The sequence below is a fragment of the Bemisia tabaci genome, chromosome 1, assembly GCF_918797505.1.
Source record: "Bemisia tabaci chromosome 1, PGI_BMITA_v3".
Taxonomy (NCBI): domain Eukaryota; kingdom Metazoa; phylum Arthropoda; class Insecta; order Hemiptera; family Aleyrodidae; genus Bemisia; species Bemisia tabaci.
In genome coordinates this window covers 86,692,668-86,715,450 of record NC_092793.1, presented here as the reverse complement: position 1 = coordinate 86,715,450, position 22,783 = coordinate 86,692,668, and the positions used below count along the sequence as shown (strand labels likewise).

Sequence of the window (22,783 nt, the reverse complement as noted above, 5' to 3'; positions counted from 1 at the left end):
GTAACCAGTTGGTAAAGAGATAAATAAACGCAGTAGAGAAATCATCGCAGAAAATTCGATTTTATTGAAAACTGGAGCAAGTCTAGTGGGACAGGCACCAAGTGAGATTGTGTTCAGCTCTATTTACCTGTTTCATGCTTATTATCATTACTATAAACTTTCTAACCACTTTTTTCAGTTTTTGTCTAAATTCGTTCTAGCGTTTTACTGGTCCGATTTCCATGATTCTTGTGGCTATCAATAGGTGATGGTTCTTGGATGAGCCCACTTTATTCAGATTTAGAAACGGAGACCCGCGCAGCAAACTCTGGGGTTCTGGCCGCATTCCAGCCTGGGGGCCTACCCTCTTTTTCCATACAAACCATCAGCTCAATGGAGAACCGCATCCAAGGCAATGATTGACAAATGAAGGGAAGTGGTGGTAGTATGCACCACCCTATATCTCGATTAGTACACATATCTGCCACCAGAGCTATCATGTTGACCTGCTCGATTGAGCTGTATCTGTTACTGTTAACTGTAGCTGTCCGTTCTGTCCAAGCATGTAATGCCATTGTTTGTAATATAATTAAACTATAATTAACGAGCACAAAAGTGTTACTTGTGATTTCTTCACCTGCGCCAGATTATTAAACAACTAACACCCTTTTATTTGATTTTATATCAGTCATCCCCAGGGACTGAACCCAGGGCTTCAGTGTTGGCAGCGAAATGCCTTGACCACTACACCACTGAGGCTGGCTGTGTAAAACCAGTATAAATATGACAGTAGTCTCAAAGATGCCATGTAATCTAGCCAAGGTTAAAGTCAATTTTCTCTAGACGCCTATTCAGCTGAACTTCAGAGAGATGGCTGCGGGTAAGACGAAACTGGGCCAGAGAACTAAGTTGTTGTAGGACTTTACCTACAAAGCCATGAATTATCAACTGATTTCGAATCAGAAACAGTGAAAAAATTGCATCGTCCTGCCATCTTAAAATTACTGCCCATTAAGGGTTCAATGAGAGGTATAAAAACTTATGAAATTATGAGCACACCGCTCCTGGCTTTGGCAACAACGTATCACAGTTTGATGACAGTTTTCTTGTTACGTCTCTTACATTGGTTAAAGCACTTTTCTTTTCAGGCTGTATTCTTGAGGGTTAGCTAGGTTACTGTTCGTCAGTTCGTCAGGACCAGATTTCTTAAATTTTTCCACCTTTTCTCCATTTGTATGCACTTTGCTCATTCTCGGCAGGGCAGAATAAAATAGAAACATTGTTTTGATTGTTCATAATTAGACTGCGCTAAGCAGAAAGGAACCAAGCCACATCGAGCTGATTTTGAGAAAAGTGAGGTGATCGGATTACTGTTCATGCATTTCTAAACCGATTGGGATAGTTGAAGTATGAATTTTTACTGACTAGTGTCTTCATAAGAGACTTCTTGACACTAATTAAAGAGGAATAAATGTTTTACGTATTTGATTATCTGTGTTTTTAGTCACTGGTTACCTGTTGCTTACTTCCAAATGGGCAAAATAAAATCAGAAAAAGGACCCAAGTATCACTGGGTTTCGTGGAGGATCGTATCAAGTCAGAAGACGAACTATCAGAAAGGAACCAAGCCCCTTTGATTCATCTCCGAGAATTCAATTTTGAATATAGCGGCGACCTGGTTCCCGTCCTCAAAGAGCGCGTATGTGCAGATTTATTGTTGACAGAACACTTAGTTTGAAAACAAAAACAGATTTTATTATACTTTTTGCTGGCACAATTTTTGTGAGTAGTGAATAAAGAGATTTTAACTTGTAAATACCATTTAAACAATGAACAGCAACTTATGTGGATGTATCGATACCCAACCTCAAATTGAAGTTTTGGCAGGAACATATCCGAGAAGTTATCCAAGGGTGGCGTGTGTGCTTGGTTCCTTTCTGCGAATTCGAAATCGCCCGACGTGAATCAATCCGCATTTGAAATCGAAAGAGCCATATGCAAAAACAACATTTTTCGCCCCCTCCAATCAGTTACTAATACTGGAGCGCTTCTTTTCCCAAATTTTTAGACCCCCAAAAAATTTTGGGGGAGGGGGGGAAGTCAAAACCGGTGAACCTCGATATCTTTCGAACGAAACAAGATCGGCCGGTTCTTTCGGCCCGGTTTGGACGAAAAATCGTCTAAAATTGCGTACTTTAAGATTCTAAAGGTCAAAATCCCAAAATTTCATTTTTAACTTAACTTATGTGCTTTTTTTCAGTTTTTGAGGAAAAGCAATTTCTTTTAAACACACTAAACTGAAAGGTCACAATTTTGTATTTGAGCCGAAACCAGTTTTTTAAATTGCTCGTCTTTTTCCGCATCCAACGAGTGGTCATTTAAGCTGGGGAACCGAACGGTTCCGGAGTTACGATCGATTGAAGTTTCTGCTCAACGCGTGCCGACCGATTTTCGCGCGCGAAAAAGTCGGATTTGACTGTTTTTAAATCAGATTGAATGTTCAAACTGCGCAAAATGCATTATTAGGGACTCTTGAGGGTCGCTGAGTTCAGAAATTACAGATACTTCCAAAAAATTCACGTTTTTATAATTACAGCTCCTTAGCGCTATTTTAGAGGCCCACTGAGCGCCGACCGGCCGCTCCCGCTCAGTGGTCCTGTACGGAGCTGTAATTTTAAAAACGTGAATTTTTTGGAAGTATCTGTAATTTCTGAACTCAGCGACCCTCAAGAGTCCCTAATAATGCATTTTGCGCAGTTTGAACATTCAATCTGATTTAATAACAGTCAAATCCGACTCTTATGCGCGCGAAAATCGGTCGGCGCGCGTTGAGCAGAAACTTCAATCGATCATAACTCCGGAACCGTTTGGTTCCTCAGCTTAAATGACCACTCGTCGGATGCGGAAAAACGAGCAATTTAAAAAACTGGTTTTGGTTCAAATACAGAATTGTGATCTTTCAGTTTAGTGTGTTTAAAAGAAATTGCTTTTCCTCAAAAACTGAAAAAAAGCACATAAGTTAAGTTTAAAATGAAATTTTGGGATTTTGACCTTTAAATCTTACAGTACTCAATTTTGGACGATTTTTCGTCCAAACCGGGCCGAAAGAACCGGCCGATCTTGTTTCGTTCGAAAGATATCGAGGTTCACAGGTTTTGACTTCCACCCCCCTTGCGACCCCCCCAAAATTTTTTGGGGATCTGAAAATTTGGAAAAAGAAGCGCTCCAGTATTATTAACTGATAAACGAAGTTTGAATAAGTTTTAGTGGGGGGGCGAAAAATGTCGTTTTTGCACACGGCTCTTTCGAATTGAACACGATTTTTCCCAACCAGGCACTTTTGCCATGGGATAAAGCATACCGTGGCCCATTTAGATCAACCAGTGACTCAAATCACTTAATAATGTGTCCTGGTTCCATTCTGCTTAACGCGGTCCGATTAGCTTCAGAATGAAAGGTTGAAAAGATTAAGGCAAATGACATGTTATGGTTGGAGAGAAAGAATACTTGAGTGTACTGGAAAAATACAGGGATTGGTACAATTTAATAATCTTCTCCACGGCTGATAACTTCCTTGACAGTGGGTCTCAGAACAATAGTGTGCTCGAACTGAGCAGTGTAACAACCTTTAATATCACAAAGAGGTGGGTACGGCTCTACAATGTCTAAAACAGAAAAATGAAGAAAAATAATTAAAAAGAGGTGTAAGTTTGTAAAACTATGTAAAAAAATGACTTTTATTTCCAGAATTTGGCTTCAAGGTAAAAAGGGAGACCCAATAAAAAATAAAAAAAAGAAGCCTCGCTTCATTTGAATGATGATTGAAAGATTCATAAAGGGGTGCGTGCAAAACGGGCCATTTCACACTCGTGTCGGATACCATTGAAACTTGCCCTATTCATTCATCTAACAATGCGTCATGTTTTCCCAGAGTTTCAAGTCCCCCAAAAAGTTTTGGGGGGAAGTGGCGGGGGGTCAAAGTTGGAAATCCAACGCACTCCTTAACAGAACTATGGGTTTAAAAAATAGAAAATCCCTTCTTGTTTAAATAACAAATATTCCCTCTCAATCTGACAGGAAATTAGTCATTGACGACAAAAACCCAATTTTCTACTTGCTGGGAAGGCAGCTACTAACATGGAAAAAACTGTTGCATTATTGGTCAAAATCTGATTAATAGAATTTCTGGTGGCACTAAGAGGGTAAAAAATTATTCCGATTCAAAAATTCACCAACATATCTAAGTAAAATATGCACATTAAAAAATGTAGTTGAAATGAAAAATACAAGCTGTGCCTGATTTCTGTCGAAAGAACATTGAAATGTACGGTCCAAATTGACAGAGAGTGCATTGATTAAAAATAAATTCCACTAAGACAAAAAACACTACCTTAAAAATATTCTAAACAAAAAAAAAAACAACAACCCTTCAGTGTGCTTCAAACTAATACTACAATGCAACTTTTACAATAAAATTTAAATACATTTTGATTTTTGAAAAAAGCTGCTTTTCCCCCATTACAAGGATTCGTATTTTAGCACAGAGAGGACTGATTAAGACCATCAGGAGTCGATTAAGGTTGAAATTTTGGCAAAAAGCCTGGAATGGGTGCTCCTGGTCACCTCAAATGTCTAGGTATGAAATTGAATGACTAGTTTCAGTCACGGGGTATAAGTATTCCCGTGTGCAAGTTCGTGAAGGAATATTGTGTCATACATCAATCTCTTGGTTTTGATGTCTAGAAAAGAAAATTGATGATTGCAATCTCAAATTTCATGCAAACCCCCTCCGTCCATTCAAGATGGCGCCCAAAATGGCAGTTTTGGGGTGAAAAAAATTGAAGTTTCCAAATACGCCGTGTCAGGTGTCGATTCTTGTGTATTTTGGATCGTAGAATCCGAATTTTTAGTCGAAAGTTAGCCTTGAGGTCATTTCCTTGCCAAAATCCAAGGTGGCAGCCAAAAATACCACTCAGGGGTACTACTATTGGGTGTAGATGCATAGCGAGGTATCAATCATTAGGTTTTCTGGGTTGTAGCGTCCAGAAATGAAGTTCATTTTTCGCTATGGCTCTCAAGAAACCCTAAAATCAAATATGGCGCCCAAAATTGCCACCGGTTTTACAGCTGAAACACCACTTTAGCGCAGCTATGACAAACAATACGTTCAATATTAAGATTTATGGGTCAAGGAGTTCGAAATGGAGATCAAATGTTTACTCCCATAAAAAATTAAGCCTCCGCATCGAAAATGGTTGCCAGTTAGAGGCGCAGACCGGTAAGTGACAATTGATATTAAGGGATTCGTCCAAGAAGAACCATCTCCAAATACTGAAGTAATCACTTTGGGCGCCATCTTGAATGGGGGGAGGGGGTTTGCATGTTTGAGATGGCCATCATCGATTTTCTTTTTCTAGACATCAAAGCGAAGAGATTGATGTATGACACAATATGCCTTCACGAACTTGCACACGGGAATACTTATGTCCCCTGACTATTAGGAACTATTGATCTATGAAGTGAGATCTTTACAAGTACATACATGAAGATTTTGAAAATATATTTTCTTTGGAAGATTAGCTAATGGTGAAAAATTTAAAGCAGGGTGACAGGTTTTTTACTTTCTCGCTCCCATGGTTTTTTTTTTTTGATAGGTAGTAAGAATGTTCAAACGTACCTTTCTCACAAAGATCCCTCAGAGCCATCTGGTACTTGGTGCATCCTGTTCGATCAAGCCACCGCTTGCAAAAAGCCAGAGTTCCAAAAGTCTTATTGATGGTGTTCAGGAGAGATTTCGACGATTGTAGCCTAATGTTGAAAAAATGTAAGTTAGCTTGATGAAGATTGAAATAGACCAAGAGCTCATGAAGATTCATTCAACTGGAATGATATAAATTTGCCACCTGCCTCATTAGATGGGGATTTTGGGCAGGGGAAAAAAATGGGAGGTCTGGCGGCCCCTTGAAACCCCACAAATTACTCGGATATTAACTGGAAACTTAGACACTTGCTCATTTTTCGCGAAAATCCTTTCTGAGTAAGGTTCAGTCGGTCTGGCGGCCGAAGTCAGTTGCAAAATGGCCGCCAAACCGAACTTTCTCCGAAAATTCTTGATTAGCTATACGCATAAATAAGGTGGCCCAGACCTGTAATACCAGGCCTTTTTCCAAGAAAAACTGGTTTTGGGGTTTCGAAAAGTGGTTAGTCGAATAGAAGATGGACCAACAAGAATCCAAATTTCATATCTCTAGGACTGCCACGGTGCTCTAGAGGGTATTTCTGGGGGGACCTCGGGGCCATCCTCTTATCTAAAAATTGCCTTGAAAACGTGGTCAGTTAAGTCCAAAAATGGAATCCACGCAAATATTCATTAAGTATGTGAAGTTAAAAATATTCCGTTTCTCAATTTTCAATCAAATTACAGCCTCTCCAAAGGGGGAGGGGGAGGGGAGGGTGGGCTGGCGCTACCGTGCTTAAGCTCCTCGCGATTAACGCTCGTTTTCTTCCAAATGGACGTAATACCCCTGGAAAGGTTCCAATTCTGAGTTATCAAGCGGTAACTTTTCATGAAAAACATGATATTTTAGGTTCGAAAGTATTAAGTAGGCTCCCCAGGGCCATGCAGGGAGGGGGCGCACTGCGCAGGCCTCTTTTGTCCTTTCAATGCTAAACGCCTAATCGAACTGTTTAGGAAAAACACGCATGTTGAGGTTGAAGATGCCAAAAAGGCTTCCCACAGTAGGGTGTGTCATTTTCCGTAAGTTTTGAATAGCCCTGCTCCACCAGACTTTCCTAATGATGCCCGACCTACAAAAGGTGCGAATTTGATGGGCCAAATTTTGGACCTACGGGACCCCTAGAACAGTGAAAATTGCCGAAAACGATGATTTCTTGCTATTCTTCCTTTCTCCTCCAAAAAATCGCTTTACACAATTGGAATGACCACTAGGAATCTTTTTATATGTTTCTGAGTTTAAAATAAAATGAGGAATCAAAAAAAATTGGAGTTGTATTTAATTGAAGATTTATGTGCCATGATGACTCATGATGCCATAAAACTGTCCTATTTGCCCGTATGCCCCGCATGCAAGGGCAATCTTCTATCTGAGACCAAACATGTTTCAATATACTCAATCTACGCAAAAATGTGAGAAATGTGTAAATAATCAAGAATTTTCGGAGAGTTTGGTCTGGCGGCCATTTTGCAACCGATTCAGCCGCCAGACCGACTGAATTTCTTATAACATGACACAACGAGTAAAATGAGCCCACCACAAAAGTTTATGTTGCTGGTTGAAATTTGAGCAATTTTTTTCCAAAGAACCGGCCTGGCAACTCATAAGCAACCGATTTTGGTCGCCAGACAGATTGATCCTTACTCAGAAAGGTTTTCTGCGTGAAAGGAGCAAGTTAGGGTGTATCTTATTTTTGAGTTTTGCGAAAATCAAGTTGGTCAACCCCTAAAAAGTTTCTAGGTAGTCTCTAAATGAACCTCCTGAAAGGAGAAAATTTTAAAAAAATTTTAACCCGTGCCTCAAAGGGCCCAAAGGGCCTAAACCCAAAATTCAAAAATTTTGGCAAGCGACACATCAATTCTGAAGGAAAATGGCAAGTTACGGTTCTTTGAGGACAGAAATTTCGTCCGTTTTGCCGTATCTTGAAGCGTTAGGTCACAAACGGCCCAATGACGACGTGAGGCTATGGGCTGGCGGGGCGCGCCGCGGCCGGCCCGTCGCTGAGCGTGCGCGCGCGGCAGGGTTGCGCATCGCCGCTTTATACCGGCGTAGAGGAACGAACGGTGGGGTGGGAGAGGGATATCCGGTGGAAAAGCATCCACATTTTCGATCCATAATGAAAATGCATTATACTTTTTCAATATAGATGAGGAAATATGAGCCATACAAGGAAGTGATGAAGACAGTGACAAATACATATATAGTTTGTACGGTTAGGAGTGTAAGTGGGGAAAATTTGCCGTAACTACAGAACAGCCCTGAAAATCTCCGGGAAATAAAAGCTGCTATTGATGAGAGGTTTGCATGAGAGGTTTAATTAAGGACTAATTAAAAAGATAGGTGCGATGTTGTCGAATCGTAAGCCCTTTACGCGATCAAAAGCGATTAGTGTAAATTTAATTGGAAAAGTTTAAGAAAAATTTGATGAAAGAAAATTGCCCCAAATTCGGGCAGTGCTTAAAGTATTTTTCTATTATGTGAAGTTTTCGCACATGAATGTCAATGGCGGTGCGTCGAAAACCTCTGATCTTGTAATTCCAATATGGAATGAAAAATGTAGAATCCCTGTAATACATAGTGTCCATGTTTTTAAAAATGTTTACATTTTTATGAGGAGTGGAGGCGCGTATCAAAAAATGCTAGCCGTCGATCGCTGGTTCAAGAGAATTTGGAGACTGATTTTACGGCAAAAATCGACGTGTTATTCGACATTGCTTTATGCAATACTCTAGATATCATGGAAAATGAAGAGGATAAAGCATTTTTAATTCTTCAGCGAAAACCTGAATGAGAATGTATAATATCCACAGTGAAGGATACTATCCTTGCAGCAGAGGTGAGGAGAGCAGACAAGAAGAAAGCTCGCGCCCAGGAGAGAGTTTCTCGACAGGAAAAATTCACGCTCGCTTATGAGTCTCGCCAAACGGAAGAAAATAAGTTTTTTCATTTCATATGAAATCACTGAAGGTTTGATACATCAATAAGACTTTGTTTACCCTCCTTTTCATTGGTGTATTTGACGTGGCATCAATTAGAAAGTTTTATTCAATCGGTTCAATCTGGCTTCGCCAACTTACAGCTGATGTTGATTGCCTGGCCTCACCCAGGGGGCTAAATGACACATTAGCCTCATTTACTCAAATCTTCCCCAGTAGCCGAGTGGTCAAGGGCATTGCCCACGGTTATAATGAGTGGGGTTCAAACCCCAAATTAAATCATATTTTTTCGAGAAACTAATATTACATTTTTGATTATAGCAAGTAACTGTGGGGGGGGGGGGGGGGGGTTCAGGATCAGAAAATGTAAGTGGGTAAGCCATATTGAACCTCTCGAATAAAACTTTCTAATTGATGTCACGTTAAATGCACTATTGAAAAGGAGGGTAAACATAGACACTATGTATCACAGGGATTCTACATTTTTCATTCCATATTGGAATTACTGAAATTGACATTCATGTGCGAACACTTCACATGATAGAAAAACACTTTAAGCACTTCCCGAATTTGGGGCAATTTTCTTTCATCAAATTTTTCTTAAACTTTTCCAATTAAATTTACACTAATCGCTTTTGATCGCGTAAAGGGCTTACGATTCGACAACATCGCACCTATCTTTTTAATTAGTCCTTAATTAAACCTCTCATGCAAACCTCTCATCAATAGCAGCTTTTATTTCCCGGAGATTTTCAGGGCTGTTCTGTAGTTACGGCAAATTTTCCCCACTTACACTCCTAACCGTACAAACTATATATGTATTTGTCACTGTCTTCATCACTTCCTTGTATGGCTCATATTTCCTCATCTATATTGAAAAAGTATAATGCATTTTCATTATGGATAGAAAATGTGGATGCTTTTCCACCGGATATCCCTCTCCCACCCCACCGTTCGTTCCTCTACGCCGGTATAAAGCGGCGATGCGCAACCCTGCCGCGCGCGCACGCTCAGCGACGGGCCGGCCGCGGCGCGCCCCGCCAGCCCATAGCCTCACGTCGTCATTGGGCCGTTTGTGACCTAACGCTTCAAGATACGGCAAAACGGACGAAATTTCTGTCCTAAAAGAGCCGTAACTTGCCATTTTCCTTCAGAATTGATGTGTCGCTTGCCAAAATTTTTGAATTTTGGGTTTAGGCCCTTTAGGCCCTTTGAGGCACGGGTTAAAATTTTTTTAAAATTTTTTCCTTTCAGGGGGTTCATTTAGAGACTACATAAAAACTTTTTAGGGGTTGACCAACTTGATTTTCGCAAAACTCAAAAATAAGATACACCCTAGAGCAAGTGTGAAAGAGTCCGGAAAATATCCAAACAATTTTTGGAGATTTTGGGAGCCTAAAACTTTCTTCTTGCGACCATTTTGCTCTGCCAGACCTCCCATTTTTTCCCCCGACCAAAACCTCCATCGAATGAGGTAGGTGGCAAAATATCATTTCCATTAGGTAAATCTTTATTAGCTCTCAATCTAAAATGACTAATTGTGAGTAAAATCATAGCAAATAAAATATCTCCCTGACAAGTAGAGTACATAAATAGATGGCAAGAGTAACTATAAATTCTTCATACTGATCAAAGGGCATACTATTCTGCATTTACCTCCAAAATTATTTACAAAACAACCACAAGAGATATGCGATGCTTCAGATATGAACATTTTGAACAAAGGAAAATACTAGGTTAGTCACTTTACATTGCAAGGTGATCTACTAGACCTGCACTACTCTGATAATTTTTTGGGTGATTGAGCTATCAAGTTGAAACTTTGGGGACGCTCCTGAAGCAAAAGAAACTATTTTTACCCCTCCCCTTTTCCAAAGAGCATGATGCGAAAAAAAGTTTTCTCTTCTCCTATGGATGTTCACCAAACGTTGTCTATTTATTTTAGACTTAGAGATTACCCTTAATACCTTCACAGAAAATGCATTTATGACTTAAATTTTTGCTACTTCTTATTCTTCCTCCAGTTGTGGCAAAAACTTTACATTTGGGTTTAGTTGTAAGTCAAACTTCATCACAATGGAGAATTTGCACGCAATTTTTTTATTGCTTCATCTGAAAGTGCCTAATGAGCTGAGTTCGCAGTATTTTTCATAATTTTTTTCTGACATGGGAAATTGGAGAAAAATTGATTTAAAAGTGAGAAAATGTGCCGCCTTGTGACGTCATCTGGCGGCATTTCCCATTTAAACACATGTATTTTAGCAGAATCGGTTATTTTGTCATATCTCCTCTAATAATTGCTCAATTTATGAATCAAGGGTATCTTCGTGTTCAGTTCACTCAGAGGATTCCACTTAAACAGGAAATTCATCAAATTTCAGACCCTTGCAAATTCTCCATTCTTCATACTGTGAGATTCAAAACTTTATGATACACCTGTTTCTAGGCTTCTTATCTACAGAGATATCGAAAAAGAGTTTTCGATTTTTGCCTCTTTTGGAGACTAACCTGCTTTTTTCCACACAAGGCAAAAAACATACATGATAGGCTAAGTTCAAATTTGCTGACATACCTCAACGGAACAAAACTAGGTGCATCAAAATTTTTCATGTAATGAGATACATCCATGTCATCATGAACGTGCCCTCTCCCAGTTGACCCAAAAGTCTCGATTGCATAGAACTCATTCTCTTCCATCACAGTTTGTTCACCTCCTTTAACGATAGGGACAGTCTTTCCAGCATGAATGCCTACGGATATTTTCAAATTACAATTGATTGAGGCAACAATGGCTACTACACACAGCTATTAAGTAGACTGAATAAAGTTACTAACATAAAAAGTAAAAATACAAAGCACTGATAAGTCGTGGTTTAGGAAGAACCATGACTAACTGTTTCATTTTCATTAAGATCTTACGAGTACAACAGGATCAAATCGCAATTTAGGAATGAAAGAAAGCTTGATGAAATACAAGGTGTTTCAGAAAAAACGACCCACCTTAAGTACCTCGAAAACGAGTTTGGATTTCAGAAAACGCTGTAACCTGTCAGTACCAGACAACCGCTCCAAGAGAGCATTGTCACGCGATCTAGCGGATTTTTCGGTGAACTCGCTTCTTCCCTCAGACGCGCAAGCGCAAAGTGACGTCATCTCATCCGGTTGCCGTGCCACCCGCACCGGCCGGCTTACTAACCTTCTGACCTCATTCGCATTTTTCCCTTTTGCTGAGTGCATGTGTCGTTTTTCTTCGACTTTTACCTTTTCCTGGCAATGGAGACTTGAAGCAGCCTAGATGAAACTGAGTTTATCCAAACCAATCTTCCCGTCTTGTTGAACATCCTGGCGGAATTCACCACCATTCCTCCCAACTGAAAAGTTGGTAAGTTCTGAAATCATTTGAGCTACATTTTTCACCTTGTGTCAATTCTCCAGCCACTTTGAGATTTTCATCTTAGGCCTAACGCCTGAGATTTTCTGAGTATTTCTTGATTTGATCCATCTGATCAAATCTTTTCTAATCTTCCCTTGTACTTTAGAGCTTGGCAGGTATGTGAGTGATTAGCTTGCGACTTTCGAGTTGCTCATCTGTAAAATGTGTTAGTTCCCAAACTCATGGCACGCCGTGGCCTATTTTCTCTAATGTCCAGTTTCTAACTAGCCTCATGGCTGTAAAGTTTGCATTTTTACCTCACAAGATTTCCTGTAAGTCCTTGTGGACAGAGCTCTCCACTGATCTTGTGTTTTGGTCCTCTCATTACTCTTTAACTCGAAATTGGCCCTTCAGGCATGATTGTAATTCTGCTTAACAGATTCTCATCTGTCCCACTCCCCTCGTTTTCAGTAAGCCCTTCTGGCAGGAAACCAATCTAGTTTTCTTGGCTTTAAGAGCCTGTTGTGAGTAGTTTTTCTAGCCCCGATTTAGTGACTTCTTTATCTAGATTTCTAACCCCATACTGACTGATTGTCTCAGCTGATTATCTCAGAAATCTTTTAGGTGTGTAAAGCTGTTTCTCATTGAGACCGCTGTGAGTACTGTGACCAATTAGGCAACCTATTTTAGTGGTTACCGGAATTTCGGTTGCCCCAACCAGAAGTAGGTGAATAGAGATTGTTGCCAAAGGTATTTTGTGATTTTGCCTCAGTTGATTCTAGGTTTTCCCGTTTATTCATGTGTATGTGTTATGAGCCTTCAGCTCAGATCTAAAACGGAAACTAGTCACTCTATTTGAGATATTTTATGTAAGTCATATTGAGATGATTAGCATTGATAGTATGATTAGTATTGATGATTAGTATTGATTTTCTCGTTTATTCATATGTATGAGTTTAGAGCCTTCTGCTCGAATCTGTGGTCAAACCTTGTGCCTCATTTTATATTTCATGCGAGCCATATTGAGATGAGCTATTTGCGTTTTTAATAAGAGCCTTCTGCTCGAATCTGTGGTCAAACCTAGCGCACTAATTAGTATTAATGCAAGCCATAGTGAGATAAGCTATTTGCAAATTGCCTATGTGTGTTGTTGCCCTTCAGGCCTAAACTTTAGAGAAAGCATTTTTTTTTTGCATACTGAGATGCCCAAAATTTTCACTGTGTATATGAATCATTTCCCAGGGTCCCTGTTTCCGAGTTGTGGAATGGAAGCCCAGTCATGAACTGGCATGTTGCTGTTTTGTAGTAAACCAACCGAGAATTAGAGCTTACCCGGATTTCGGAGCGTCACCTCCTACAAGGACTTCTCTATTCCTTCGTCTCCATCCAGCTATGCTGCACCTTCTGTGAGATCGTTTTGTTTTTGTTTCTTGTTAGGTTGTGACAATCTAATTGCCGCACCCCCTTAGGCTTTTCCGAAATCCCTGCTCTCTCTCGACCCAGCGAGTTTTATCTTTAATTTTAATGCCATAGTAGCTCTCAGTGTTTTGTTCTTTTATTGCCGTTGAGTTCCCGGCCAATATTTCAATAATTAAGCGGCCCGTTAAGTTAATTATGTGAATCTTCTAAATCTAGGAGCTCCAGTTAGCAGATTTGTGTTGTTTCTGCGTTATCACCCAGTGATAACGCAGCGACAGAACAGATCGTCTATCTGCTAACCTCTCTCTCTTTTTTTTCCTGTATTTTTGATTTGTACCTGGAGCGATATGCTCATACCTTCTCTGTGATGTGTTGTTGATCTTAAGACTGAATATATTTATTGTATCATCGTTTATCTCAGACTCATTATTGTGTGTGCTCACCTACCTGCCCTGATTTATTAGAGATTATTGTTTGAGTATTGAGATTATTTTAGTGGCCTTTCTGTCTCCCTCTCTTTTTTTTATTGTCTCACGCTTCCCGTGTTTAGAGAGAGATTGTCTGGTCCAATCTATATTATACACACAGCTACAAGCAAAATCTTGGAAGCACTATTTCTGACGAAATGCCGAACCGATTAGGATGATCTTTACATGTATGTCATCTGTAGTAGATGTAGATGTGCAAAAAATTATGAAACCCCGAACTTTTAATGTTGTAGAGCTTTTAAAGCTTATGTCACTAAAGTCCAATGTTAATAACGTGAGAAATATGTTGTTTCCGCTAGAAACGTCGAGGTGTGGGATTCTACCTGAGTGACTCGAATAAACAATAAAACAATGGAAAAGCTCGTGAAGGGCTCCTCATTTGAAGAGTTGAGGAACGGTGCATCGCTGAGGGTTCAAGGTTCAAGGTCCAAGGTATAAGGTTTAACTCAATTTTTCCTGCATTCTTCCGGCTTCAATTTTTGGCATTGGTCAATTTACTTGATTGCAGAATTTCTATTAATATTTACAGCAGATAAACAGCATATACAAAGTGAGAAGGCAGGCACTGCGTCGCGTCGGGATGGACCAAATATTATTAACTCTTGACGGTTGAAATCCGATTTTTTTTTTTAAACTAAGTATTTAAAAATAACATATTAAATGGAAATTTCTCCAGTAAGTGGACTGTGAAATTATGTACATCCAGCTATTCCTCATCATTTACAAATCTGAGTGTTACGTCAAAAATTTGGAAATCTATGCAGCTTGAACACAAAATGGTGTATTAAAATGGAAGAACATTTTTGCCTATACACATGCGTATAAGGCCCGCAAAGCGGGCCTGAGGGTTGGGCCGCGTAGCGGTCACGGGACAGGGCCCCCTAGTAATAAAATATATACATAATACATATTCCGAGCGCCGTTCCGCACGGGCCCGCCAACCGCTCCCAGTGGCAGCCTCCTCCCTCCCCTCCTGGCCCCGTGCCACGACCAGGGACTGATGGCAGCTACCTGGCCGCAAGTATCTCGCCCGGGTATGGGATCCCGGCCACTGAGCTATGCTCGAGGCTCCTGGATCTCGAGGCATGCACATAGAATGCTATGCTGGTAGGTCGAAGATTCCGATCCTTAGCATACGGATATCCGGCTACCAATGTATGCTGGCAGATACGACTACGGGGGCATCCGGCATCCTTACGTATGCGGCATCTCGAGGTATGCCGGGGTTAACCTACGCTATCAGTCCCTCTGCGACGCGACGCCCACCTCTCCGCCGGGAGCTGGGCAGTGTCCCTACCCCGCCACCCGCCCCACCTTGGGCTACCGTATCGCGCCGCGCTCATCGGCTGCTTGAAAATTACGCAGCCGCGGTCAGGGGTTCCTTTATATCCCTGTCTTCACTTTCTGCAAGCACTGCACCCGGTGCCGGGTAAGGAGGCTCCTCCTGCGTCCTCTCGAAACTTTCTAGAATTTTCCTACACTTAAGAGTCCAGGCAATAGGGAAGTTCTTGGGGAGAATTTCCTGGAAAACTTTTTGATGAGTGATTCCTGTGTATTTTTTGACGCTGAATGCGAATTTCGCAATTGCGTTAAGATCTTTCCGCCGCGTAAGCCGCCAATTTCCAAAAATTGCTTTAAAATGGCCTGAAATCACGTTTTTTAAAATATCTCGCTTATTTTTTATTTTTTGACCAAAGTAGTTACTTTCAAAATTAAAGTAATTAAAATTTTGAAGAGGATGAGATATAACCAACTTGTTGCGGTCTCCAATAGCTAGGGGAGCAATAGAATAGAGAGAGGAATAGGACAGAGGAAAGAAGAGTAGGGCGAAGCGATCTGGCAACCTCGGAACGACGAGCTCCGGCCTATCATAGATAGCGCATGGATGGAACCCGTCGAACTCAAAGCGGCCAGTCCATAAAGAGAGAAAATGGGGATAACTCTACATGACAGAGAGAAAATGCACTATAAAAATATGGAAAATAAGCACTCGAAGCACTCACCGAAGTCCTCAGTCTGGTACAGCCATGCGGCGCTGAAGCGGCATGCTCTCGACGTCACGGGCGAAACCTGGCGCCATCTCAATCGCGTATGCTAGAAATCTAGCCTAGCATGGTAACTGCTCACAAGCGGGGATGTGAGGAATCAAAAATGCGGATATACGAGGAAAAAGGAGCGGTTGCAAAGGGCAAGGGTGCGGTCGGGCGGCAAGCACACTCTCATTCATGCCATCATAACTAAAGCAGGAAAATAGTCGTCTACTACTAAATAAGCAAGCTTGTTTTACCAAGAGCGATGAAAAGAGCGATGAAAAAAGGCGGCAAGAGCAGCGATTTCCAAAGGCAGCAGCAGGAGAAGATACGGCTGAGGCGACGAAAGATCACGAAACGTGGCGGCGTTCTTGGCGTAAGTGAGGCGTCGCGAGCTGAAGTCTGAAATGGCTCACTGGGAAAGTAAGGGAAAATCTCTAATCAGCTCTGATTGGCCGATCAGCCACCTCGGGGTTTTCTCCTCCTGCTGTCCTGCAAGCCCGACTTGTAGCGACAAATATAGCGAAAAAATACGATGAAAATCGGCGCCAACACAACTTTTTTTATATGACTGCTGTTTAAGCCGCCAGAGCGCGCCGGAAAAATCGTCAAAATTCCAATTTCGCGCACCTTGCGCTTTTCTCGTGTATAACTTTTCTCAGGGCGGCTCTACAAGAAACATGCTCATCATTAAATCTTTAACAAAGCGAATCTTTATCGGCAACGAAGCTACTACTAAGAGCTACTGTTTTTCATTTTGTTTCATTTGGCACGACACTGACAAGCTTCAGAAGTCGTACTGAAAAAAGCCAAACTGCGGGGCATTGCAATAAAACTTATAGTGCGGGGCAATGAAACAAAATTTTTGCAATCCCCCCAGGAATGAAATAAAATTGTTTCAAAGCCCCGCACCAAGAATTTTAGAATTTTATTGTTATATATTTATAAACCATCAAAGTCAGCAAAAAATTCCTAATGACATTTTTCGTCACCTAACTTGTTACATTTGACAGCCTTCCCTCTTATGATTAGATGATAGTTCATCAGTATACTTTGCAAGGAAATAATTTTTTTTTCACTCACTTCATTCTGTACCTAACATACCTAGCTATAAACATTTCAAAAGATGGAAGTTATTTTGCAATTTCTTAAAATTATTTGTTCAATGAGGAAATAATCACTAATGCCTGTTTTTTTATTCTTTTTTTCTAGAACTTCTTTACAAAGTGCTTGGTTTGCTGGGATCCTCTCGGAAAAATGAAAGCTACTAGCACTCTGTGATTAAACTAATTTTTCCGCATTAGATCAGTTATTAACAGAGATTTAGCAGCAAAATGACATCATCAAGTTCTTGAAAATCTACCTTAAAATGTATTGAAAGATTGACAGAAAAACTATACACTGCATCATAAAAGTGCAATCTCCTGGAAGTTATTTGTTTCAAAGAAATTTAGTGTGTGCGATTTTTTTTTATTATTACTTTTTTCCAAAAGTATAAAGACCAGTTATTACTTTGAATGAGCTTATTGACTCTACTATGAATTGAATGGGAGAAAATTGGAAGTGTTGGGAATCCTGTGAAGTGCGATTCTGAAAGTGTTTTTAAAATATAGGACGATTGGAATTGAAATATCTTACCTTTTCAGGAGAACTAGACACAGTGAATGGTGAGTTGCTGCAAACTGTTTTTTTTCTTACATTAAATTTTTAGAATAAATAGACCAGACTGCTGAATGGAAACTCAAAGGAATGGAAAATGTCATTCAGAATGTTATGATGACTTTGAAAGAATCTAAGTTTATCAAAAATCAGTAATTTAATTTGCGGGGGACTGAAACTCTAAATTTTTTGGTGCGGGGCTGTGAAACAATTTTATTTCAATCCTGCGGGGGATTGCAAAAATTTGGTTTCATTGTCTCACACTAATTTTTTAGTTGCATTTCCCCGCGCACAGCAACAGGCTGAGTTTTACGGGGCAATAATCTGCGGGGCATTGCTGTGATACCATTGAGATTAGACTTATAACGGTGCCGCTACCCAGGCCAGCTGTACCTCATGAAGCTGCGTCCCCAAAAGCAGCAGAGTCCGGGGTCTCCCGCGTATTCCAACTAGGTGGAAGGAGGACTAAGGGAGGACTGGGTGGAAGGAGGTTCCAACTAAGGAGGTTGGGCGACCAAAAACCTGGGCAGATTTGACAAGATGTTATGTCAACAAAAGTTCATAACACAGGAAAGCCGGTGGTCGCAAAAAACCTGTAGGAGAGAGGGGGGGGGGCTGGCGCCCGCGGGACGTGTAAAGGGCCCCCCGCTTCGTCCGGTATAACCCCACCTCACTCACGGTTAGAGCGGAGATGATAATGTCCCGACTCCACTCTCCCGCACCGCGCTCACACATACAGTCACAGCCACTTCCATCACTGATAGGAACTATCAAGATGCTTAAATATCACAGTGCCTAATCTAGTCTAATGTCTTTTGGAAGGGACTTACGTAACTAATATCACAGCAAAAACGAACCGAAAAGTCTTTTGTGCCAAAAAAGCTACGGAGAAAATCCTGGAAAAATCACAGGAAAAGCTTTAAAAGTTGTTAAGGACTAGATAAAAATACACAGCACATTAAAACTAATGGAACAGTATAAAATACTAGGTGGTAATGGTCTTTTAAACAGTGCGGGGAGATAAGGAGTACGGAGCGACGCGGAGACGGTCTACACACGACGCCGGCTCTAACCGGACTCCTGAATCAGATTGTAAACTTTCACTAGTAGGCAAGCCCCCCCCCCCCCTCTTAAGACCATAATTATTGTCAAATATCACAACCCCCCCCCCCCCACAGAGGAAATTATTGCTATAGGCGCGATTCATTTTAATAAAATATCCCAATTGACCATGTAAATGCAATGATTTATAATCGTTAGTATATCGAGTAACAGTTTATGTAAAAATCCTACACAATAAAAAATTTAACACTGATTCGCATGCGTTTTCTTATGCATCAATGAATAATGAACTCCTAGTTCATGCTTGAAATTTCACAACTCCCTAGACGCCGTGATAGTATTTGACGAAAATCCGCAAAATTCCTTTGATTGTAGCACAAAACTCGCAGAAAGAGCAAGGAGAGCTAGACAACTGTCTTCACAGGAAATATTGTTTGACAATAAAATGATACCCACTATGTCGCAGGGGAAGTTTTTAGCTGATGACAGAGAGAACAGATTTATTAATTGCATGGTGCAGAAAAGTTTACAGGTAGCAGGTTTTCGGGTTTTTCAAGCGAAGAGGACGCAGACGCCCTTTTAGTGCAGAAAGCGATGGAACTGGCTCCTAGCTTCGATTCAGCTGTAGTGGTGGGTGAAAACATAGATATGTTGATGTTGCTAATTGTGCCTAGCAAAGAAGTACGAAATCTTTATTTTTCATGAAGCCAGTGAGGGGTAATAAACCCCAAATCTTGTAGAACCGAGAAAGTGTTTGCGATGAAATAATCGCAGATAATATTCTTATAATTCACGTTTTTATTGAGTGTGATAGTACCTCGGGAATTTATGATCAAAGTAAAGTCAAATTTTGGAATACTTCGAAGAGAAATCACGATTTAATAAAATATGCAGAGGAATGTGAAGACTAAAAGTCTCACGTTTAATCATTCCTGCTGCAGGCAAGAAGCTGCTCATTGCACTGTACGGCCAGAAAGACACGAGAACATTTCCTTGAATAAGTACAGATATTACTGCTTTATCAAATCTACATTTCAAAATAAACAGAATCTTGGGTCCTTGCTACCAACTGAGAAGGCTGCAGAAGCATGCATTCCGATCTTATTTACAGGTCCAAGAGCGGCAGGGTGAGAAAAAGGATCCTTGCAATAGGGGTTGAGAAGCCACTAATAATGGGCTAACGTCTATAACAACTTTGGATTCACCAGCTCCTGAAAATATTTTAAGCTAATTGCCTGCAAGTGCAAAAAAGGTTGCCACAAAACTAATGGGTAGGTCCGTGAAAATGGCTTTCCATGCACCAATCTCTGTCGGATGTGTAATCAATCTTGCCATAATTTTCAAATGGAAGGCACCCTACGAAGAGAGGAAGAGGAAGGGAACATCAATGAACCGGAAATTATGATATTCTTTGATGAGAATCTGGATTATGAGCCTGGCTCATCTACACCCTCAACGATAGTGCCTGATCAAACATTTGAAATTGAGAGTGATTCTGACGAAAGTGAGCTGGAAATTGAAGAAACACCAAGAGTACTGCGCTCAAACAAAGAAGAGCAATATACTGATCCGCAACCATCTGATCAAAAATCACAAATTGATCCCACAAAAATTCCAGGACCATTTACAAGACCCTGTTGAACATAATTAGGTAGATAAATGATTTGCATTTTATAACTTCGTATGAACATTATAGTTCTACAAAAATGCATGATCTGTGAAAATTAAGTGAAACCTAAAAATTTTGTATTAAAACTAAAAAAAGCTTTGCAAATGTAATAATGCAGTCTGTCTGTTTCAAAATGAGACTTATTCCCTTGCATTTTTCCTGTTCTCATCCAAACAAAAAACCTGCAAAAAATTTTTCACGAGAACATACAGACAGTACCTTACGAATCATTAATATTCCTCGAAATATCACCAATGGATCACCATTGCATTCACATGGTCAAACAGGATATTTTATTAAAATGACAATATCAATAATTGCCACTGTGGGGGGGGGGGGGATTTGTGATATTTGACGATTATGGTCTTAAGGGAAGGGGGGGGGGGTTGCCTACCAGTGAAAGTTTACAATCTGATTCATAAATAAGTCTCCTAGAAAAATTTACAGAAGTGTAATTATAGAGATACGGGCGAACCCTGTAAATGCTCAGTTTAGCTTTTTTCAGTGCGACTTCAAAAGCTTGTCAGTGCCGTGCAAAATGAAACAAAATGAAAAACAGTAGCTCCTAGTGGTAGATTTGTTGCCCTAAAGATTTAATGATGAGCATGTTTCTTGTACAGCCGCCCAGAGAAAAGTTATACACGAGAAAAGCACAAGGAAATTGGAAGTTTGGCGATTTTTCCGGCGTGCTCTGGCGGCTTGAACAGCAGTCATATAAAAAAAGTTGGTAATATCTCATCCTCTTCAAAATTTTAATTACTTTAATTTTGAAAGTAACTACTTTGGTCAAAAAATAAAAAATTAGCGAGATATTTTAAAAAACGTGATTTTAGGCCATTTTAAAGCAATTTTTGGAAATCGGCGGCTTAAGCGGCGGAAAGATCTTAACGCAAATGCGAAATTCGCATTCAGCTTCAAAAAATAAGTAGAAATCACTCTTCAAAAAGTTTTCCAGGAAATTTTCCCCTAGAGCCCCTATTTGATGCCCGGTCATGGACCAAGAGAATAAATAAGGACTCCTAACTCCCTATTGAAACCTGTGTTAAAAACCGTTACTGCGCGCTTGCAGCGAACCTGGCAGAGGGTGCGGTGAACTGACGCCACAATGGTCCACGATCGTACCTCTGTAGTATGTTATTCCATGCAATGTTCTTTGTTTATCAATGATTTATTTATATGTTTAGATACTTTAATACATTTTACTTTCGCAAACTAATGAAATAGTATAGATACATACCTTCTGCAGAGGTCAATGCGAAAGACTTTGATTTGAAGTATCTTATCAAAACACGAGCAAAGATGATTCAGTCAACTTCTGACGCAGAATCAAAGAGACTTGCTAATAATCAAATTAAAGGTAATGCTTGAAGTCAAGTATCTTTGATTTTGTGACACTCAGTTGATTTTTATCAGTACAACACTATTTCTCAATCAAAAGATTTCACTGGCGCCTTCGGCTAAACGCTGATGTCGGCCCTAACTGGAGTTGGGGGTCCTTATTTATTCTTTTGGTCCATGGCCCGGTTGCCTGGAGTATAAGAAGAGTGTTGCATGGCTCTGAGTAGTAACTGTTTCTGAAACTATGTAGAACCCTCTCGAATTTTCTCCATTCAAGTGAAGAGAGTAAAGTGTCTCCATTTAGTAAAGAGACACCTATTACTCCTCTCCAAAATTTCCTAAAATTTTCTCAGACTTTCGTAAGATGTCATGCGATTATTGACATTAATTTTTCTGGAATTTTCTCAAACTCTCAAAGAGGTTGTTCCAAAAACGCCGATTTTGGCTCCCCCCTGGATTTGGCCCAAACTTTGCTCAGATGTTGTACTAAGTGTCCCCGATGCTTGGGCAAAATTTCAGCCCCCTCGGATAATTAGGGGGGAGGGAGCAGGGGGGCAAAGTTGCAATTTTTTCAAAACCTTAAAAATCGATATCTCGCGAACGGTTTGAGTGTAAGTGTTGCGGTTTGCGCTAAAAAACGTTAAAAAATATTCTCTACACGAATAATGATGCTGTTTGCATGATTGCGTAATTTATCGTAATCATAAATCGATTTTTTCGATTTTGAAGGTTCGACTTTTTTTCGTTTTTCGTCTCTCCTCTCCAGGCGATTGTTGCTATGTGAATAAAAACCAGTTGAGGTGATTCTCCATGAAATTCTGCATCTACCGCACTTTGTCTGACCTTGGGGAAACGATTCATTCTTGAGTTATAGCGATTTTTCTGCGCGTTCCCGGTTACGCGCGGGCGGCATATCGGCGGCGCTCCATCCCCCCTGGGCGAGGCAGAGGTTGTTTCACTGCTAGGGCCTTATATTCATGCTGTAGGCTGTAATTATTGATATTTTCTCCTTCCCCCACCCTTCTCCTCCTATAAATATGTTTTTTATACTTCGTTATACAGGGTGTCCCGGACCACCCGTACCAGGTCTTTTTC

The 22,783-nt window shown here is 40.5% G+C and overlaps 1 protein-coding gene across 1 annotated transcript in view; it reads right to left on the bottom strand.

Moving 5' to 3' along the window:
• Positions 1–3,463: 3,463 nt before the first annotated feature.
• The window catches only part of und (methionyl aminopeptidase und), a 52,198-nt gene continuing 32,878 nt past the window's right edge, over positions 3,464–22,783 (bottom strand). Inside the window, exons 7-9 of the mRNA XM_019057705.2 lie at positions 11,223–11,400; positions 5,657–5,787; positions 3,464–3,644 (exon numbers count right to left, since the gene is read on the bottom strand). Of these exons, the coding sequence (XP_018913250.1) occupies positions 3,523–3,644; positions 5,657–5,787; positions 11,223–11,400 (431 nt within the window). The 3' untranslated portion in view covers positions 3,464–3,522. The remainder of the gene's footprint in view (positions 3,645–5,656; positions 5,788–11,222; positions 11,401–22,783) is intronic.